The sequence below is a fragment of the Centropristis striata genome, chromosome 3, assembly GCF_030273125.1.
Source record: "Centropristis striata isolate RG_2023a ecotype Rhode Island chromosome 3, C.striata_1.0, whole genome shotgun sequence".
NCBI classification, from domain to species: domain Eukaryota; kingdom Metazoa; phylum Chordata; class Actinopteri; order Perciformes; family Serranidae; genus Centropristis; species Centropristis striata.
Genome location: NC_081519.1, coordinates 4,089,628 through 4,109,757, shown reverse-complemented (window position 1 = coordinate 4,109,757; position 20,130 = coordinate 4,089,628). Strand labels below are relative to the sequence as shown.

Here is a 20,130-nt window from a genome sequence, read left to right as displayed (position 1 = left end):
TAGAAAGACCAACATCTCGTGAATGAATCTGTTGAAATGTGTTTTAAGAAGTTACAGCTGGAGGCAGTATCAAAATGACCAAAAAAAGACACAAAATTACTTAACCCATTGACGCCTAAAACTTCCTGTAAAACCTCTGGGTGATTTTAAAATCAGCCCCTAAAACCTGAAGTTTTTCTGGAAATTCAACAGAAGTGTCAACACTTCTACCAAATAATAGATTTTTCAGCCTCTGTAGCAGATAGAAATGAAATTCAAAAAGTATTTGAGAGCTTATACAAATACTACAAAACGACGTATCCGCTTTCCAGGCTTCAATGGGTTAAAGAAGACTCAAAATTACTAAAAAAAAAGACACAAAATTACTAAAAAAAATTATTAAAAGACACACAATTATTAAAAAAGACACAAAATTATTTAAAAAAATAGACAAAATTATTAAAAAAGACACCGAATTATTTTTAAAAAGACACCCAATTATTAAAAAAAGACACAAAATTACTAAAGAAAAGACACAAAATGACAGAAAAAAACTAATTACTTAAAAAAGACACAAAATTATTTAAAAAAACACAAAATTATGTAAAACGATACACATTTATTAAAAAAAGACTCAAAATTATTAAAAAAACACAAAATTATGTAAAAAGATACACAATTATTAAAAAAAGACACAAAATTACCAGAAAAGAACAAAATTACTAAAAAAAGACACAAAATGACAGAAAAAAACTAAATTACTTAAAGATGACACAAAATGACCAAAAAAGACACAAAATTACCGAAAAAGGCACAACATTATTCAAAAAAGACAAAGAATTACCAAAAAAGACACAAAATTACCAAAAAAAACCTAAATTACTCTAAAAAGACACAAAATGATTAAAAAACGACACAAAATTACCAAAAAAAGACACAGAATTACCAAAAAAGACACAAAATGATTAAATAAAGACACAAAATGACCAAAAAAGACACAAAATGATTAAATAAAGACACAAAATGACCAAAAAAGACACAAACTGTTTTTAAAAAGACACAAAATGACCAACAAAAGACATAGAATTACCAAAAAGGACACAAAATTATTAAAAAAATACACAGAATTACCAGCATTAGTGTGTATTTCCTCTTTTTCATCTGTTTTTTTTAATTATTTAAAGCTATAAATGTAACTTCCTGTGTGTTGTGTGTCTCCAGCTCCTACCAGCTGGTTGTGAAGGAGGAGCGTAAGTCCAAGACGCGGCGTGCGGCCCCCGAGGCCCCCGAGTGTTTCTCGGCCCCGGTCAGCTTCCGTAACGCCTCCGTGCTGGACTCGTCCTACTACATGGCGGCGGAGCTGCCTCCGTCCAGCCTGACGGTGGTGCAGCCGTTCACGGTGGGAGACAACAAGAGCTACGGAGGTTTCTGGAACCCTCCGCTGTCTCCGGCCAAGAGCTACAGCATCTACTACCAGGCCATGAGCAGAGCCAACGGGGTGAGTCTCAACACTGTAGCAAACACCACTTCACTTCAGTGACCACGTCTCTTTACTTCTGGCATTTTTGTGCATCTATTTGACTTTATTTTACCCTCCCTCCCCCCACCCCTCTACATGGGAATCAGATAAGAATTACAACAGTTCACAAACAATTACACAGACAAGTCTGTGTAAGTTTTTCTTTAATAGTAATCCCATTGCACCAGGTTTGCATCGTCCTTTGTTTGGCGCCATTTGTCCTTCACTGCAAAAAAAGAAAAGTTGGGTGAACTCAAAATTTCAAGGCAAGAAACTTCGATAAAATTTTAAGTTGGGAAATTAAACTAATGATTTTAAGCTTTGTTTTTGAGTTTGCTCAAATCTAAATTCAGATTTTTGTCAACTCAACTGTAAGTTGTACTAACTTATAATTTTACATTGTAATAACTTTTGATCCTTACTTCTGCTAACTTCTGTAATGTGCTGAACTGGCACGATTGTAACACCGCTATGAAATGTCAGCTAATGTTGCGACCACAATTTTGAGTTAGCATTGATACGCTAATGGCTACTCTTGTAGCTGTAACAAGCAGCGCCGCTAGCATCAGTTAGCCGCTAGCATCAGTTAGCCGCTAGCTTTCGCTGATGACCGAATTTCCCAACAAAGAAATAAGAGTTATCAGAACTATTGTCCCTTGTTGTGAACCCCAACTTAAAGATGTAAGTAACAACAACTCACCAACTTGTTTTTGAGCAGACAACTGGCTTCCTTTGTTGTGCTAACTTACATTATTGCCCTAAATGTCAATAATTTATATTTCTAAGTTTTACCAACTTAAATCACTGTTTTAGGCCAAAAAATACAAGTTGGCTTTTTTTGCAGTGTTGCAGAGGAAAGTTCAAGAAAAAGAAAGTCCAGAAACATCTGCAGCATTTTTTTTACTTTTTAAATTCTATTTCATAACGCCTGACCAGGATATTTTTGCCCAAACCTGAGAGGGAATTACTTTTGTCGCGGTTTAGTTAAACTAAACTGGGGCCTTTTAACAAAACGTAGCCTCTTAGTTTTTAGCGACAGGCCGTTGAATGTGCTGATAACAACCGTCTCAGCCTGCTAGCAGGCGGAGCTGGCCTCTACTGGCCCATCCATCTATGTGATAATGTTGGAAAACGGGTGCTTCTTATCAGGAGGGACTCTCTCCAGGTATCTTCCCAGAATGCATCAGTCTGTTTGCTTTCCCTTTCTGCCTGGCAATTATACCGTCTGCAAATATAACAACACCTCTCCTCTCCTCTCCTCATCACTCATTCACAACTTGAACTTGGCTTTTGAATTTCCATAATACTCTGAACTCCTGCGAGGGTTGTTTTAATTTTCCACTGCCGTAACCACGGTAACTCAGTTTGGCGAGCGGGGCCAGGCAACCTGGCCGATGCCGTGATGTAATATCCGCCTCCAGAAGGCAGATTTCCCACAATGCACTCACACGGAGAGGGACCGTGTGCAAGTGGGTGTGCAGATGAGTGTGCATTTAAAAAGTGTGTGTGTGTGTTTTTGCTTGTTCTTGCCAGTCGTGTGTGTGTGTGTATGTGTGTGTGTGCTTTGTATATGTGCAGACCCTAAATCCGGTCACATAAGAATACCTTATTTGATTGGATCTCAGTCAATCCAATCAGTGGGAGGTCTTTTTGGGTCATGGATTGAGGCAAAAAGTAAATAGGAAATCAAGTGGGCCTGTGCAGCCACCGTCCAACAGATGATTTGATCAGGAAGTCAGGCATAAAAAATGGACACACATTCATAAATCTCATGAATTTCTGCCCAATAAATATATTTTTTTCCCCTGCACATCAAATTATCCTATCCAAGACTATTTAAAAAAAGAGACAAAATGATTTTAAAAGGACACACAATTATTAAAAAAGACACAAAATGACAGGAAAAAACTAAATTACTTAAAAAAGACATACAATTATTGAAAAAGACACAAAATTATCAAAAAAAGACACAAAATTACTAAAAAAGAGACAAACTTATTAAAAAAGACACAAAATTATTTTACAAAAGACACACAATTATTAAAAAAGACACAAAATTATTTTTAAAAAGACACACAATTATCAAAAAAGACACAAAATTTCCAAAAAAAGACACAAAATTACCAAAATAGACACAAAATTACTAAAAAAAGACACAGAATGACAGAAAAAAACTAAATTACTTAAAAAAGACACAAAATGACCAAAAAGAAGAAACAAAATGATTAAAAAAGACACACATTTATTAAAAAAAGACACAAAATTACCAAAAAAGACAAAAAATGACAGAAACTAAATTTCTAAATTTCTTATTTGAAGCGTTCAACATGCTTATTTCTAGATTTAATAATCTTAATTTAAGAAATCTTGTCAAGGTAAATTATCTGTCCATGCAGCAAGATCATTTCCCTCAGATTTAGTATTGTTATCTTGTTTTTAGACTATTTGTTTGCAGTGCAGTGAACTTTATTAGAACAGGAGGAGACCTTAACTGTGATCTTTTGGGTCAAAGGTAGAAACTTTTCCATCCATCCTTCCTGCAGAGCCTCAGCATCACGTGTCTGACTGAGAGAAGTGAATAAAAAGAGCAAGGTGCTGTCGTATATAAATCTTTGGAGGACAGACTGTGATCCAGTGTCTTTGCTGGCGTCATTCACATGGAAATCAATGGTCAAGGTCAGACTCACAACAGCTGCCCTGGAGCTGGTGGACCTCAAGGATTCCTCACCAGGTTCACAATGTTTGTTGATCCAAGGACATCTCTTACACAATAAAGACAATAAAGGGCCTCCGTCAGCGCTGTATTTTCTGTTTGTAGAGTCGTGCCGTCTCCGGAGGAAATAAATTGGCCAGAGATTGTGTTTGTCATTTGACTCTGAAGAGACTGAGACACGTCTCAAAGAAGAATGTCAGCGTTTGAATTATTTATTCTCTAAATTCAATATCTCCGTTATATACTGTTGCAGCAGAGATATGTGGGAGTGATGTTTTCTTTTAAAAAGACACACAATTATTAAAAGAAGACACTAAATTATTAAAAAAGACACACAGTTATTGAAAAAGACACAACATTATTAAAAAAGACACAAAATAATTAAATAATACACAAAATAACTAAAAAAAGACACACAATTATTAAAAAAGACACAAAATTACCAAAAATAGACACAAAATTAACAAAAAAAGACACAAAATTACAAAAAAAAAAAGACAGAAAATGACAGAAAAAAACTAAATTACTTAACAAAGACAAAATGATCCAAAAAAGACACAAAATTATTTTAAAAAACCACAAAATTATTAAAAAAATACACAAAATTATAAAAAAAACACAAAATTATTAAAAAAGACACAAAATTAACCAAAAAAGACACAAAACGACAGAAAAAAACTAAATTACTTAAAAAAGACACAAAATTATTAAAAAAAACACAGAATTATTAAAAAAGACACAAAATTATTTTAAAAAAGACACACAATTATTCAAAAAAGACACAAAATTACCCAAAAAACCCCACACAAAATGACCAGAAAAAGACACAAAATTATAAAAAAAAGACACAAAATAAATATATTTTTTCCCCTGCACATCAAATTATCCTTTCCAAGAAACAAATTATTTAAAAAAGACACACAATTATTAAAAAAGACACAAAATCACCAAACTCTTGGCCAGAGATTGTGTTTGTCATTTGACTCTGAAGAGACTGAGACACGTCTCAAAGAAGAATGTCAGCGTTTGAATTATTTATTCTCTAAATTCAATATCTCCGTTACGTACTGTTGCAGCAGGGATATGTGAAAGTGATATGTTTTTTTTTTTCAATCAAGGATTTAAGTTATCTGCAGTCCTCACAAAGTCCTGTAATTTGTTTAATTTCATTGCTGTCAGTCAGTTTGGAGAGTAGGTGTCAGTTTTCTTTTTTTTTTTTTCTCAGAGAGGAACTCATTTACATTTTAGAGGACTTGGCTGGTTTGTTGTAGTTTGATCTCATGGATGAAAGTCTGTTTCTCTTTCTCTGCCTGTCTTGGATAATCCTGCTGGTTTTTTTTTTTTTCCTCCTCTGAGCTCCACCTGTCCATCAAGGAGAGCGTCTCTCCTTCCTCTTTCTCTTTCATTTTCTGTCACTTTCTCTCTCTCGAGAACATTTAGAAGAAATTGTTCTCTCGAACCACCCACTCTCCATCTCTTCATTGCTCACTGCTGTTGCTTTCTGAGTCTCTGAAAGGAAAGAAAATCCACCTACATTCTTTACATGCCTCACTTCCTTTTCTCACATTCTCTCAATTTTCTCTCTCTGTTCCCTTTCCCTCTCTTTTTCCTTCATAGTCCCTCTCTTCTCCCCCTCATCTCTCCTCATTCATCCCTTCTTCTTAACTCTATAGAGTCTTACAGGGCTATTTTGTCCATTTTTTTATCCTTTTCATTTCATTTTGTCTCTTTTTTAGTTATTTTGTGTCTTTTTTTGGTCATTTTGTGTCTTTTTTTAGTTATTTTGTGTCTTTTTTGGTCATTTTGTGTCTTTTTTTAGTCGTTTTGTGTCTTTTTTGGTCATTTTGTGTCTTTTTTCAGTAATTGATTGTTTCTTTCAGTCATTTTGTGTCTTTTTGTGTATGTTTTTGGTCATTTTGTGTATTTTTTTTGTCATTTTGTGTCTTTTTTTTAGTCATTTTGTGTCTTTTTTAGTCATTTTGTGTCTTTTTGTGTCTTTTTGGTCATTTTTGGTAATTTTGTGTCTTTTTTAAGTAATTGATTGTTTCTTTCAGTCATTTTGTGTCTTTTTTAGTCATTTTGTGTCTTTTTGTGTCTTTTGTGTCTTCTTTAAATAATTTTGTGTCTTTTTTAGTAATTCTGTGTATTTTTTTGTAATTTTGTCTCTTTTGGTAATTCTTTGTCTTTTTTTGGTCATTTTGTTTCTTTTTTAAGTAATTTAGTTTTTCTTTCTGTCTTTTTGTGTATTTTTTGGTCATTTTGATACTGCCTCCAGCGGCCCCCAGCTAATTTGAGTTTGAGACCCCTTTTTAAAGGTCTCTCTGAACCTCCCACCATGTCTATTTTTCTTTCCTCCTCCTCCTCTCTTTATTCTCCCTTTCTCCATCATTCTCACCTCATCTTCCTTATCTCCCTTTTTTTTCTCTTGACTCTCATCCCTCCATGTCTCCTTTTCTTGCCTCCTTTCATTCCCACCTGTTACAGTTCCCACTTTTCCTTCTCTTTCCCTTTCCACACACCATTCCCTCTTTCTTTCCTGCCTCTTTTCTCCCTTCCATCCCTCTTTCTCCTCCCTCTGGGGTGACATCAGTCTGATGCCGCTCTCTCATCTCCCATCATTGTGCCAATTAGTCGACGCTCTGCACATTAAAACTGCTCACCATTGGCAATCTTCATTTCTCCCTCGGTGTTGGATGATGTCACACACACACACACACACACACACACACACACACATGCATGCACACACACACACACACCACCCACATTAAAGGCAAACACACGCACAGACAAGAATAAAGTGCCCGGGGCTGTAAGTAAGAGAAGTAAGAGCAAGAGTGATCGGGGACTCGGGGATGAGGAATGATGGAGGGAGGGGGAATAAAAGTCTAAAAAAGAGTAAAAGTGAAAGAGAGATTAAAGAAGATATGATACTGGAGGCGAAGATGGAGGCCGGCAGTGCTGAAGAGAAGTAGTCGGGGAGGAGAGAGATGTGGGGGACACTTCAGAGTGGAAGGAAGAATAACAGTGGGCGTGGAAGCAAGGGAGACAAACTATGCATGTTGTTTCATGTCTGCAGACTTTTATATTGTTGTTTGGTCCAGGACAATAACAGGCTCTTTCCTGTTTAATCATGATAAAGCAAGGTGCATAAATTAATGGTTCCACCAGAAAAACTTACCTGCATAAAGATTATAATGGTGTTTTATTGTCATTTTGTGTCTTTTTACAGTATTTGATTGTCTTTTTTGGTCATTCTGTGTGTTTTTTTTGGTCATTTTGTGTCTTTCTTTAAATAATTTTGTTTCTTTTATGGTCATTTTGTGTCTTTTTTAAGTAATTTATTGTTTTTTTTTCAGTCATTATTTGTAATTTTGTGTCTTTTTTTTGTCATTTTTTACTTTTTTAAGTAATTTTTTTTTTTCTGTCATTTTGTGTCTTCTTTTAGTCATTTTGTGTCTTTTTGTGTCTATTTTGGTCATTTTTATGTCTTTTTTCTAGTCATTTTGTGTCTTTTTTTAGTCATTTTGTGTCATTTTGTGTCTTTTTTTTGTCATTTTTTACTTTTTTAAGTAATTTCGTTTTTTTTCCTGTCATTTTGTGTCTTTTTGTAGTCATTTTGTGTCTTTTTGTGTCTATTTTGGTCATTTTTATGTCTTTTTTCTAGTCATTTTGTGTGTTTTTTTAGTCATTTTGTGTCATTTTGTGTCTTTTTTTGGTCATTTTTGTGTCTTATTTTGACGTCATGAAGAAGTTGTGCTCCTGCGCTTTTGTAGACTCCAGAGGGTTAAAGGTTCAAGTGTGGACACGTTTTCAGTTTTATACCCGGCTGCCTCCGCCAGTGGTGATAGCTGCAGAAGGGAAAGAAACACAAATGGGGATCTGGGAGAGAGAGACAATCAAAAATAGCAATGAGAAGAACAAAGTATGAGTGTAAAGAGATGGAGGACAAGTGAAAAAAGAAGGTATATTTATTTGGTAGGGATAGAGAGGACGGTGCCAGAGCTGCCTGGATGAACTTCTTTCCCGCTCAGTGTAGATAAGAGCATCAGTTAAATGGATAAAACACAGGATGTGACATTCAGGGAGAATTCATCGGAGGGCAAAAAGAAGAGACGGCTGGATGTGGAGGAAAGACAAAAGAGTGCAAAAGGGAAGTGATGACAAAAGTGAGCAGAGAGAGAGGAGAGGAGAGGTGGAATTGTTGGAGGAGAAACACAGAGGAGGAGGAAGAGGAGGAGGAGGAGGAAGGCGAGGAGAAATGGGGCGAGAAATGGCACAAAACAAAAGGAAACGGTGGCACACATGGAAAAACATGCCCTCCCGTGCTGTGAAAAATGCAGCCAGACACCTTTCTTGACAAGTAAAAAGCCTCAGGGGTTGGCCAAGGTACTCTGACAATCAATGTCATTCACACACACACACACACACACACACACACACACACACACACAAGCCTCAGAGTGCAGAATCTGGTGGTTGCAGGCGAGCGACACGGAGAGAGATTTTACAAACTGACAGTTGATGTCAATCAAGATGCACTCAGCTGACTTGAAAATCCCTAAATGCACTTTTATCCTGTGTGTGTGTGTGTGTGTGTGTGTGTGTGTTCTGCTTCTTAGAAAAGTATCTAATTTTCATTGTTTCGTGTAAAAGTAGGTCCCTGTTAGTCACCAAATAATCTGTGTGAAATATGCTCATGCATGTAAATGATGTACCCTGAAAGCATGTTTACTGTTTTTTCTGGATGTCCCCATAAAGCCTGAATAAAACATCACTTCAACATTTCAGAGGTTTGACGGCGTGTATAGGTTAACTAAGCTGTGACAAGTTTACTCAATTTTTTTCAGCTCTCTACAACCTCTAGAAAGGGTGGTCCCCACAACTGATGATTGAAACTAGAGTCCCCATGATTTATGAAAACCAGTATGTGTGTGTGTGTGTGTGTGTGTGTGTGTGTGTGTGTGTACTTGTACTCCAATCATAGTGAGGACCAGAATTAGTTCTTAACTAACTTAGTGAGGACCTTTTTGTGAAGTGGGGACATTTCAGGTGGACCTCACTTCTTCAAAGGCCCTAAAAATGTTTGAAGGTTAGGACTTGGTTTCAGTTTCAGGTTTAGGTTTATTATAGGGTCAGGGGCTACAAATTCATTACATTAATGATGTGTCCTCAAAAAGATAGAAGTACAAGGATGCGTGTTGGTGTATTCTCGTACTTCCTACATAGTGTGGACCATGGCTTCAACCAGCAAACTGAGGACATGTTTACTTTAAAGGCCTTTTTAAGGGTTGAGACTTGATTTTAAGGTTCAGGTTATAATTAGGTTTAGGTTGTTAGGGTTGAGGTTAGGCATTCAGTTGTGATGGTTAAGGTTCGGGGTCTAGGGAATGCATATGATGAATACAGACCTCACAAAGATAGAAGGACAAGGGTGTGTGTGTGTGTGTGTGTGTATATATGACACTGGACCTCACGGGCCCCAAAAGTGAACAAAAAATTGGGACGGACACAAAAGTTTAAAATGTTGTTAAATTGAAGTGATTTTTGTGATTGGGATTTTTTTTTTATGTTACCTGATTTGTACAGCAGTGTAGAACCACTGGAAAGGGTGGATCCCATAGATGAGTAAAAAACTGGTGGGCCCCCCTAGGAGCAAAGACGAGTATGTGTGTGTGTGTGTGTGTGTGTGTGTGTGTGTGTGTGTGTGTGTGTCTGTGTGTGTGTGTGTGTGTGTGTGTGTGTGTGTGTGTGTGCGTGTCTGCGCATGCTTGTGTAAGACAGTTTTGGGGACCAGAAAGCGCCGCTAGAGAAACTGAAGTTTGTGAGGAACAAGTAGATAGACGAGAAAGACAGATATGAAGAAAATAACAAAGAGTGTGAAAGAGTTATGGACAACAAAAAAAAAAACAACAACAAAAAAAAAAGTTGTTTCCCTGGCTACCTCGGGTTACCATGGGAACCCCAACAGCCAATCACAGACTCCAGAAGTTAGACAGAAAACACACACGGTTGGAAATCCAGCCCGTCCGTCAGAACACTGACCCAACCAACTGTTTGATGGTTCGAAAGAAAAAGAGAGAGAGAGATAGAGAGAGAGAGAGAGAGAGAGAGAGAGAGAGAGAGAGAGAGAGCGCTCACCCACACAGCAGCTGCATCTCCCATACACACTTAGTATTCCTGTCAGGCTCGACAAAGTTAACTACTACACACTCAGAAACACACACACTGTGTCTCCAGTGTCTCCACCGTAAACAACTCCCCTCCTCTCGTCTCCCAGCCTCTCTGGATAGAGGCAGGCCAATAAATTGGCCTTACATTTATTAACTTTGCTTCTTGCAACCTCCTGAGGTTTAGCCCATTAGCATGAGCGAAGACGAGGCAGCGTTTCTATTCACGGGGACGGTGAATCCAGAAGAGCCCTGTCTCTAAATGGACCCTAAATAGGAACGATAGTGCCGATATGTAGAAAAACACAAGTCAGCGCTGCTCTGGGAGCTGCTCTTATTCCCACGGTGGTAATTTGTAGGATATTATTATAGGATATATGCACAGTTATGTTGGTAAATGTCAAAGATGTTGAAATTTTTAGACAATTATTACATCTTAAAAATGTTTGAAGGTTAGGACTTGATTTCAGTTTCAGGTTTAGGTTTATTTTAGGGTCAGGGGCTACAAATTCATTAAATTAATGATGTGTCCTCAAAAAGATAGAAGTACAAGAATGCATGTGTGTGTCGTCTCGTACTTCCTACATAGTGAGGACCATGACTTCAATTATTACATCTGAGGCCTTAAAGGATATTTGATGCCAATTCATTTTTCATTACATATACACATACCAACAAGATCTCCAACCTAAATAACAGAATAGACTGTTTATCAATACCACCCATAGACTCCTATGAGTGAAAAAGCAGCTTACGGTACAGAGCATTCTAAATATAACACACATGTCGTTATACACATGTGAAAAACAAACTGTTGTTTTTATAGTAAAAACCAGCAGCTGTGGTTGCCAGAACTTTACTGTAATACATACGGTGCAACTTTTTCTAATATTACGCTAAAATGATATTTGCACTGTTGATTTAACGTTTAAGATTGCCATTTTATTCCATATTTTACCATAAAAAAAAGAATAAGATTTTCCATCAAAAAAAACACTGTTCTGCCATATAATTGACAAGAAAATACTTTATAAATGCTGCATAAATTAAGGATTTTACCATTAAATATTACAGTATATTTCTGTTAGAGATATGGTGTTTAGTATATTTAACAGTGAGAAAAAGTATATTTACAAAAAATAAATGCTAAAATTACAGGGATGTATTGTAGGCTATATATAACAGTTTATTTTTTTACAAACAAAGTGCAAGTGTATTTTACAGTGGAGTAATTTATTAAAAAAAATTGGAAAAAAAATATTGTTTTGGCTGATATATACATTTACAGTGTTTCATTGTTACTGAAACTGAATTAACCCATTTATCATTTTACGGTCTTTTACTGTCATAGTTTAGCAGTTTTTCACCCTAAAATCTACAGATATTTTTTACAGTGTATGTCCATGTACAGTTCACACTTGTAAAGAAAAAAAACCTGCAATTTTTGTGAACTTAGGCTACAAAACCACTGAGCTAGGTTTAGGGCAAAAAAACTGCCTGGTTGAGCCTGATGAGATGAGAAAACACTATTTTTTTTTACTTTTTTTCTCATAAATCTGCTACTTTTTTCTCGTAGATTTGCCACTTTTTTCTCAAAAATTCCCCCCCCTCCCCCGAGTACATATTTTTTCATTTTTTTCAAACTTGGCCCTAATGCGCCGTCATATAAAAAACAGCTTAAACAGTAAATAATTGTACGTAAATGCCAGAAGTGAAGTAGTTACAAGGGTGAAGTGAGCCACTGAAGTAAGGTAAATTGGTTTGTGCATTGGTTGTAACTCCAAGCTTGTTTTACAGATAAATGGTATCCATTACTGAAAGGTACAAAAAAAATGGTGCATGCTGCAAAGTGCAATAATGTAATAATTCATATGCAATTAATCTTCCAAAAAAACCACACATATTCATTAATTATACCTTTTTAAAGTCAGTCTGTGGTGAAATATTGGAAGCAAAAGGTCTCAACAAGTAATTAACTCCTGTAGATAAGTTTTCCTTTCATATTTACTGAAGAACACAAAGCACAGAGCACACTGATCACTGTTAAAGCTGTCTCTGTGTGTTCAAATGAATTCATTCTCAGTCTGTAAATAGAATTATGCAATTATGAACAGAGACCAGTTGGATAATCAGAGGAAGAACACAATGAAGCAGTTAGACAGACAGAAACATCAGTATATGAAATATTATCCTGGAGAAACATTATGTTCTGGGGGAATCATACCATATATGATATTGTGAACTATTAATGTATGCTACCTGTGAATTGATAGAAGGCTTATTTTAGAGAGAGCGTAGGCAAATGTCCAGAGGACACCGCAGACATACGGAGCAGTTCACTCAGGGCAAGGACAGCCTGACTGAGAATGAGATAAAAATGATTTCCTTTCAGATTTTTCTGCAGCAGTTAGTTAGATATTTAGTCAGACAGACAGACAGACAGACATGCAGACAGACAGACAGACAGGCAGACAGACAATGAGACATACAGACAAACAGACAGACATGCAGATAGACAGACAGACAGACAGACAGACAAACAGACAATGAGACATACGGACAGACATGCAGACAGACAGACAGACAGACAGACAGACAGACAGACAGACATGCAGACAGACAGACAGACAGACAGACAGACAGACAGACAGTCAGTCAGTCAAACAAACAGACAGACAGACAGACAGACAGACAGACAAACAGACAATGAGACATACGGACAGACATGCAGACAGACAGACAGACAGACAGACAGACAGACAGACAGACATGCAGACAGACAGACATGCAGACATGCAGACAGACAGACAGACAGACAGACATGCAGACAGACAGACATGCAGACAGACAGACAGACAGTCAGTCAGACAGACAGACAGACAGACAGACAGACAGACAGACAGACAGAGATGTATTAGTAGCAGGTGTGTTTAGTCTTGTGGAGAAATCCAGCTTAGAGGCTCACACCATCTATCATCCTCTAACATTTATCTTCCCTGCTCTTTAACTTTATAAGCCAGCACACACACATACACACACACACACACACACACACACACACACAGGTGCATCAGTATGCAAAGACAAGCACACAAATGTGACAGTAACAAACATCAGTAAAAGAACAAAAAACGCTCTGTTGTGACTGATTGATTGCACAGAATGAAAACACATGATGTAAAAAAAAGAAAAGAAAAAAAAGGAGCATATAACTTCATTCGTCATTTTATGACAGAAGGAAATCCACTTCCACATAATGCAGCCACAGTGTCTAAGAAACACTGAATATTAAAGCTGATTCTCTCAGTTTTCCATCTTTCTCCATCATGTTTTGACAGCGTGACACCTGCAGGTTCTGTCAGTGTCACGTCGCCATGGCAACACTCATCAATCAACATCATCAGTTCTGAGCATCGCAAGATGATTTTCAGGCCTCGCTCTAACCAGTGTGTGTGTGTGTGTGTGTTTGTGCGTCCAAATGCACACACACACAAATGGAACTTGTCCAGTTGTATTTCCAGCATTTGAATTGTAGTAGACTAATTTGTTAGAACCCTGTTGTTGATCTCTTTTATTTAAATCAATTTGAATTGAAATCAATTTATAACTAAGTACAGATTCAGCAACTTCAGCATGTGTCACAACTCGTGCCACTCATACAGTCAGAGAGATAGCTTCTTGCTTTTTTAACTTTTTAAACACAAAAAAAACGGCAGCTGAGGTTGCCAGAAGGTTACCGTAATAAATACGGTGCAATTTTTTCTAATATTACGGTAAAATTATATTATCACTGTTGATTACACGTTTAAGATTTACATTTTGTTCCATTTTTAACTGTAAAAAATTAAAAGTTTTTCCATCAAAAGAAACGCTGTTCTGCCATATATAATTGATAAGAAAATACTTTATAAATGCAGCATAAATTCAATTTATCATTAAATATGAGTATATTTCTGTTAGAGATATGGTGTTTTAGTACATTTAGCATATATATATATATATATATATATATGTATTTACAGTGTTATTTAATTGGTTTAATGTTAAATTACAGTGAATTCCATGTAAAAATACAATAATGCACATCTTATTGCTGAATTTCTTACTGCTGAAATTGTTTTTTAACAGTAAAACTTTACATTTAATCTAAAAAAAGGTTGTAAAAAGTCATTTCTTTTCTTTTTTACAATTTTTTTGTGTATGAAACATGGACGTAATAGGAGATTTCACCTCCTAAAACAGGCTCTTTTGTTGCCGGGTAAACTCAACGTTGATACGACCTTCTAGAGTCAGATTCAGGAGAAAATAACTGTACATTAGCAGTACATTGGGAGTGATTTTGTTGAAATACTAAAGTGACAGGCGTCAGTGTCGGCAGCTGCTGCAGTAATCGTCTTTGATGAAGACAAATGGGCCAACACGTGAAGGAGGCCAATCTCGGCGTGACAAGTGGGTTAGATACGTACACTTACTGGTGACAGCACGTCACGGGGGGAAGAAAAGAGGCAAAGACAGGAGCAGTGATGGAATGAAAAGAGCTGGAATAAAGAAAAGCACACGCCTCTTCAGGTGGTGACAGCCCATCAGAAGGAGAATGACAGGAACGGTGGAACCACAGGAACGTAAAGAGTGACGAGCCCAGAAAGGAGGCCAGTGGAAACTCACATGGGCCTGACAGACACAACTGAGGGATAAATCTGCACTGTGACTGAGTTACAGGTCAAAAAATGTCTGCAGAGATATACAGATATTTTTTTTATTATATTTTAGCGACAATATTATTCGCACAGAATTTCTATTATCCACATTTTGTAGGTCTTAATATTGTATGTACCTATAGCGTATTCTTATCTATCTATCGATCTATCTATCTATCTATCTATCTATCTATCTATCTATCTATCTATCTATCTATCTATCTATCTATCTATCTATCTATCTATCTATCTATCTATCTATCTATCTATCTATCTATCTATCTGTCTGTCTGTCTGTCTGTCTGTCTGTCTGTCTGTCTGTCTGTCTGTCTGTCTGTCTGTCTATCTATCTATCTATCTATCTATCTATCTATCTATCTATCTATCTATCCATCCATCCATCCATCCATCCATCCATCCATCCATCCATCCATCCATCAATCATCCATATATCGATCTTTCCGTTTATCCATCCATCCATCCATATATCGATTTTTCCATCCATCCATCCATCCATCATCCATCCATTCATACATCCATCCATCCATCCATCCATCCATATATCGATCTTTCCATTTATCCATCCATCCATCCATTCATATATCTGTCTTTCCATCCATCCATCCATCCATCCATCCATCCATATATCGATCTTTCCATTTATCCAGCCATCCATCCATCCATTCATATATCTGTCTTTCCATCCATCCATCCGTCCATATATCGATCTCTCCATTTATCCATCCATCCATTCATATATTTGTCTTTCCGTCCGTCCGTCCATCCATCCATCCATCCATCCATCTGCTCTTTAAATACATTATTTAATACAGAATCATCTTGATATAATAATGAAGTTACGTGTGTGTGTGTGTGTGTGTGTACATGTATGCCACCATTACGAGTGTGTATGATGATGATGTGTATAATAGCTTATTGATCCTGATATTAATGATGTTTTTACTCATGTGTGTTTGAGACTAATCAAGCAGGTCAGTTTATTGCAAAACAGGACAAAATAAGAAACTAATAACATGCTCCCATGATCTCATTGATCATCTTTAAAGACTAATAGCGATGTGGTGTGTGTTTACTCTATGCCTTTATTCCACATATTACAGGGTTTAGCATGTGTGGCAGATCACCCTGCCTATAATTTCTTACAGCCCGCAGTACTTCCTGGTTTGCCCCATTAACCACAAATTGTTCATACTTGTAAATGTTGCTGACCATTTTCTGAACCGTTACATATGATTGTAGATTGTTTTAGACTCATTTCAGTTAACTATAACGATCTGGTTCACTTCTTTACAGCAAAATTAATTATAATTGCTATTTTTTTTTTGCAATTTAGAGCCCCTACAGCTTCAGAGTGCAATTAATTTCTACACCACCACTTAACTGAACAGCTGTATGACTTCCACTTGTTATAATTACTTTTGTTCAAAATCTAGTCGACAACTTTGCAAACTTTGTTCTGCTTCTCTTCTGATGATGGCTCGCCCTGTCAGTGACCTGTCAATCAAAGGTAGCCCTGCCCCAAATCATACGATTCTTTATCTTCTATTTTCTTCTAAATGGGGCCATTATTAGAACTATTATCATCAGATTGTCTTGAAGAAGAGTTTTTACTAGTGATTGAGACCATAGTGTTAGTGAGAAAAAAATGTTCTGGGGTAATAAATCAAGTGAGAAGTTTTCTCATTTTGCATTGAAATGGATTGACAAATGTTTTTGCAGCCAAACTTAGCGCCCCCTACTAGAATTTTCGGTAGAATGCAGCTTAAGGCACTTCCTGGTATGCCTCCCTGCTCAGACCCGGAGGTTACCGCCTGGTTCAACAGCAGATGATGAGTTTGGCATCCGTCTGGCAGACTTTTATCTTCAGCAGCCTCTTACTCAGTCACTCAGCCCTTTCTTTTCTCTTCTTAGCTCCCTCCAACAACATCATCTTTAGATTCTTTTACGCTGCCATGATGTCTGGCAAAACAGAAAACATTTTTTCTCCATAAAATATGTTCTAGTTTCAACAAAATTAGTGTTTGAGCTGTGTTAGGTCCATAAAAGTGTGTCTTACACACTCAAACTCCCACATATACAGATATGCAAACATCATTTCTGTCTCCCTGTCCTGTCCATCTCTGTCATATTATATGTGTGTTTTAAGTATACGTTTGGACGGGTTGATGGCTAATTTCGTTGTCCTAGTACTTGTTACTCTGTGCAATGACAATAAAAGCAAATCTGACTCAGTATGGAAATGACAGAGGCACTATTACAAGACTACACCATTACAAAAATGTTATGCAAATAACCTTTATCATGCAAAATATGACAATTACATAATCCTTCACAGAATGAATGTTGGTATAGTATAGTATAAGTATAAGACATCCTGTATTCTACAAAAATGCAATACAAGACCATTGTTCAAAAGTATTTTTCTGTGTCAAGAATATGCATTATGCTTTGGAATCACACAGCTTTGACAAGTTGTGAAGGCTGCAAAAGCACAGACATGCCTTCTGCGCTCCCTCTGTCAAAGATGTCTGACCCTGCTGTGCAGAAACGGCACTCTGTTTCTGCACAAATATTTAAAAATAGAACATGCCATTCTGCTTTAGGGATTTGTCCTAAAATGTACCTAAACAGTCTGTCTGTTGTTCTCTTCTGTTCACAGGAAACCAAAATCAACTGTGTCCGCCTGGCTAACAAAGGTATGAGCACCCTTCCATTGATACTCGACAATCACTTTCTGATATTAGCTTTATATCTAATTTAAGTTATAGTACATGACCCCCTAGAATGGTGCTATATGTTAGATGAGATGAACACACACACACATACACAGACACAGACAAACTCTATTAAAGATGTGAACCCACCACCTTTATGAGGGGCATTTTATGCCAGCGAACTATACTAAACCGCATCGTCTGCATATAGACTGATAAATAGGCGTGCGTACAGGCATATTGTGAGTACACTAAATAATGAAGGGGTGACAAGTGTCGTGCCACGTGCAAACGTATCGGACGCCTGTGCGCTAAGTTCTCCCTCAGTTTGGCACCTGAGCAAATGGTCCAGTCCCTAATATATTGTTACAGGCGCTAACGCGTGTGTTTTTGGCCTAAAGCCAACGCTTCAGACGCCTTAACGTGTGCATGTGTAGACTTGAAATAGCCTAAACTGTCTCATTGCTCTCTCTTTGTAATACATGAATTGAATTGTGAAGCGAAGCAGCTGTTAACCCTTTAGAGTCCATGAAAGCACCGGCACATTACTTCTTCATGACGTGAAGACATAAAAATGAAGCAACACTGAGTCTCTCCATCAGCTTCCTTTTAAAGTTCTGGCTTGAAACTCCATGCCAGATTTTTTTTGGATTATATTTGGCCAAGTAAGATAATGTCAAATATATTTACTATAAAAATACAGAACTAGATATTATCCTCATTTTACCTGTTACCACTGTCTGTGTGTTGAAATATAATTTTCGGTCCTATATGTGGCCCTGTGGTAGTGTCCATGAAAAATTGTGGCCCCCTGCAGCATTTAAGTTGCCCATCCCTGGCGTATACGCGTTTTAGTATAGTTCGCTGGCATTAAATGCCCCTCATACCTTTAGGCCAGGCAGCCCCACATCCTAACCATGTGACCCTGCATGATTTCTTGCATAGCATTCTCTCTCTCCATCTCTCCTGATCTTTCTTTTATTGCCCTTTTCTGTCTCGCATTCTCTCTCTTTATTTCATCTCTCCGGCTCTCTCTTTTTCCATCTCACACTGCGTCCATGTTGCTCATCAGTGTATAAAGTGGAACATCAGGGCCATTACATACCGATTGACCGCCTTCATTAAACCCGATGGATGGATGGAGGCTAAAGCGTTAGCCCCACAACCCATTTCATCCTATTCTGTTTTGCTTTCCCCCATATCCCCCATCTTTATTTGCTGCTCATCTCCGGCAAATACACCCATTTGTGTGCCAGGCAGCGTGCTTCTGAAAGCTTTCCAGCTTGCTATTGATTTTCCTCACCTAGTCTCCTTTTTCTATTTTATTTTTTCATCTGCATCAAACATTGATTTGATTTTTCCACATCTCCTTTCTCTGTTATCTGTCTCTCTCGCTCGCTTATGATTTCTCGTCTGCATCAAGCATTTACTGCTCATTTGTGCTCATTTTTCTCTTTTATATCATTCTTGATCTTCCCATTTCCAGGCTGTGTTTTTCTGAGTGGAATGTACTGTGAGTGGAGGTCTACAGTGTGTAGACTCCACTCTCTGTCTGTCTGTCTGTCTGTCTGTCTGTCTGCATGTGTGTGTGCTCGGGAAAAGACATGCTTTTAACTTTGTGGCTGTCTTTCATAGGACAAAATCCAAACTTTCTTCCAATTTGTAAAATTATCAAAAACAAACTTTAAATGTTCCTTAAAATACTTTTGGAAAGGTTTTGATATATGTGGGCAGTGTTCTGCAAGGTGGCTAATTTTCAAACGCCAATGACTAATTTATTGGAAATACCTGCTATACACTCAGTGCAGCAGCTGATTCCAGTAATGAAGCCACCTGTCTGCTTCAGTGTGCTCCAATCAGTGAAATCAGCTGGTGCACTGTTTGTTCAGAAGGAAAACCAACAGACAATAATCAGTTTATTCATATAGGAATCCTCAGAGGCAGAGAAAGAGACACTTCACCCCCCAAAAATACACCTTTTTTCTCTTGTAAGTTAAGAGAAACATATGTTATTTTAATGAACTGTCCCTTTAATGGATAGAGCCAAAGAACCATGTGTTAGACCAGGTTACTAAAGAGAAACAAGAGAAAGGAGATAGTGTGAAATAATAATTTCTAGCTCTCTTGAAAGACCACAATCTGCACATTTTATCAGGTCGACCTTTAACATATAGAGCAGCTCAAGAAGCAGAACTGCTAGAAAAAAATGAATGTTTTTTTCTGAACCACAAACACGTAGAATCGAAACGTTTCTGAACAGCGACAACACGTGATGAAGCTTTGGGGAAACAAAGACATTTCAGTGCACTGGGTCTCA

General features: G+C 37.3%; 1 protein-coding gene across 1 annotated transcript in view; it reads left to right on the top strand.

Moving 5' to 3' along the window:
- ptprt (protein tyrosine phosphatase receptor type T) overlaps nucleotides 1-20,130 on the top strand; it is a 555,356-nt gene that overhangs the window by 313,586 nt on the left and 221,640 nt on the right. Inside the window, exons 14-15 of the mRNA XM_059329753.1 lie at nucleotides 1,201-1,477; nucleotides 17,759-17,795. Coding sequence (XP_059185736.1) covers nucleotides 1,201-1,477; nucleotides 17,759-17,795 — 314 coding nt within the window. The remainder of the gene's footprint in view (nucleotides 1-1,200; nucleotides 1,478-17,758; nucleotides 17,796-20,130) is intronic.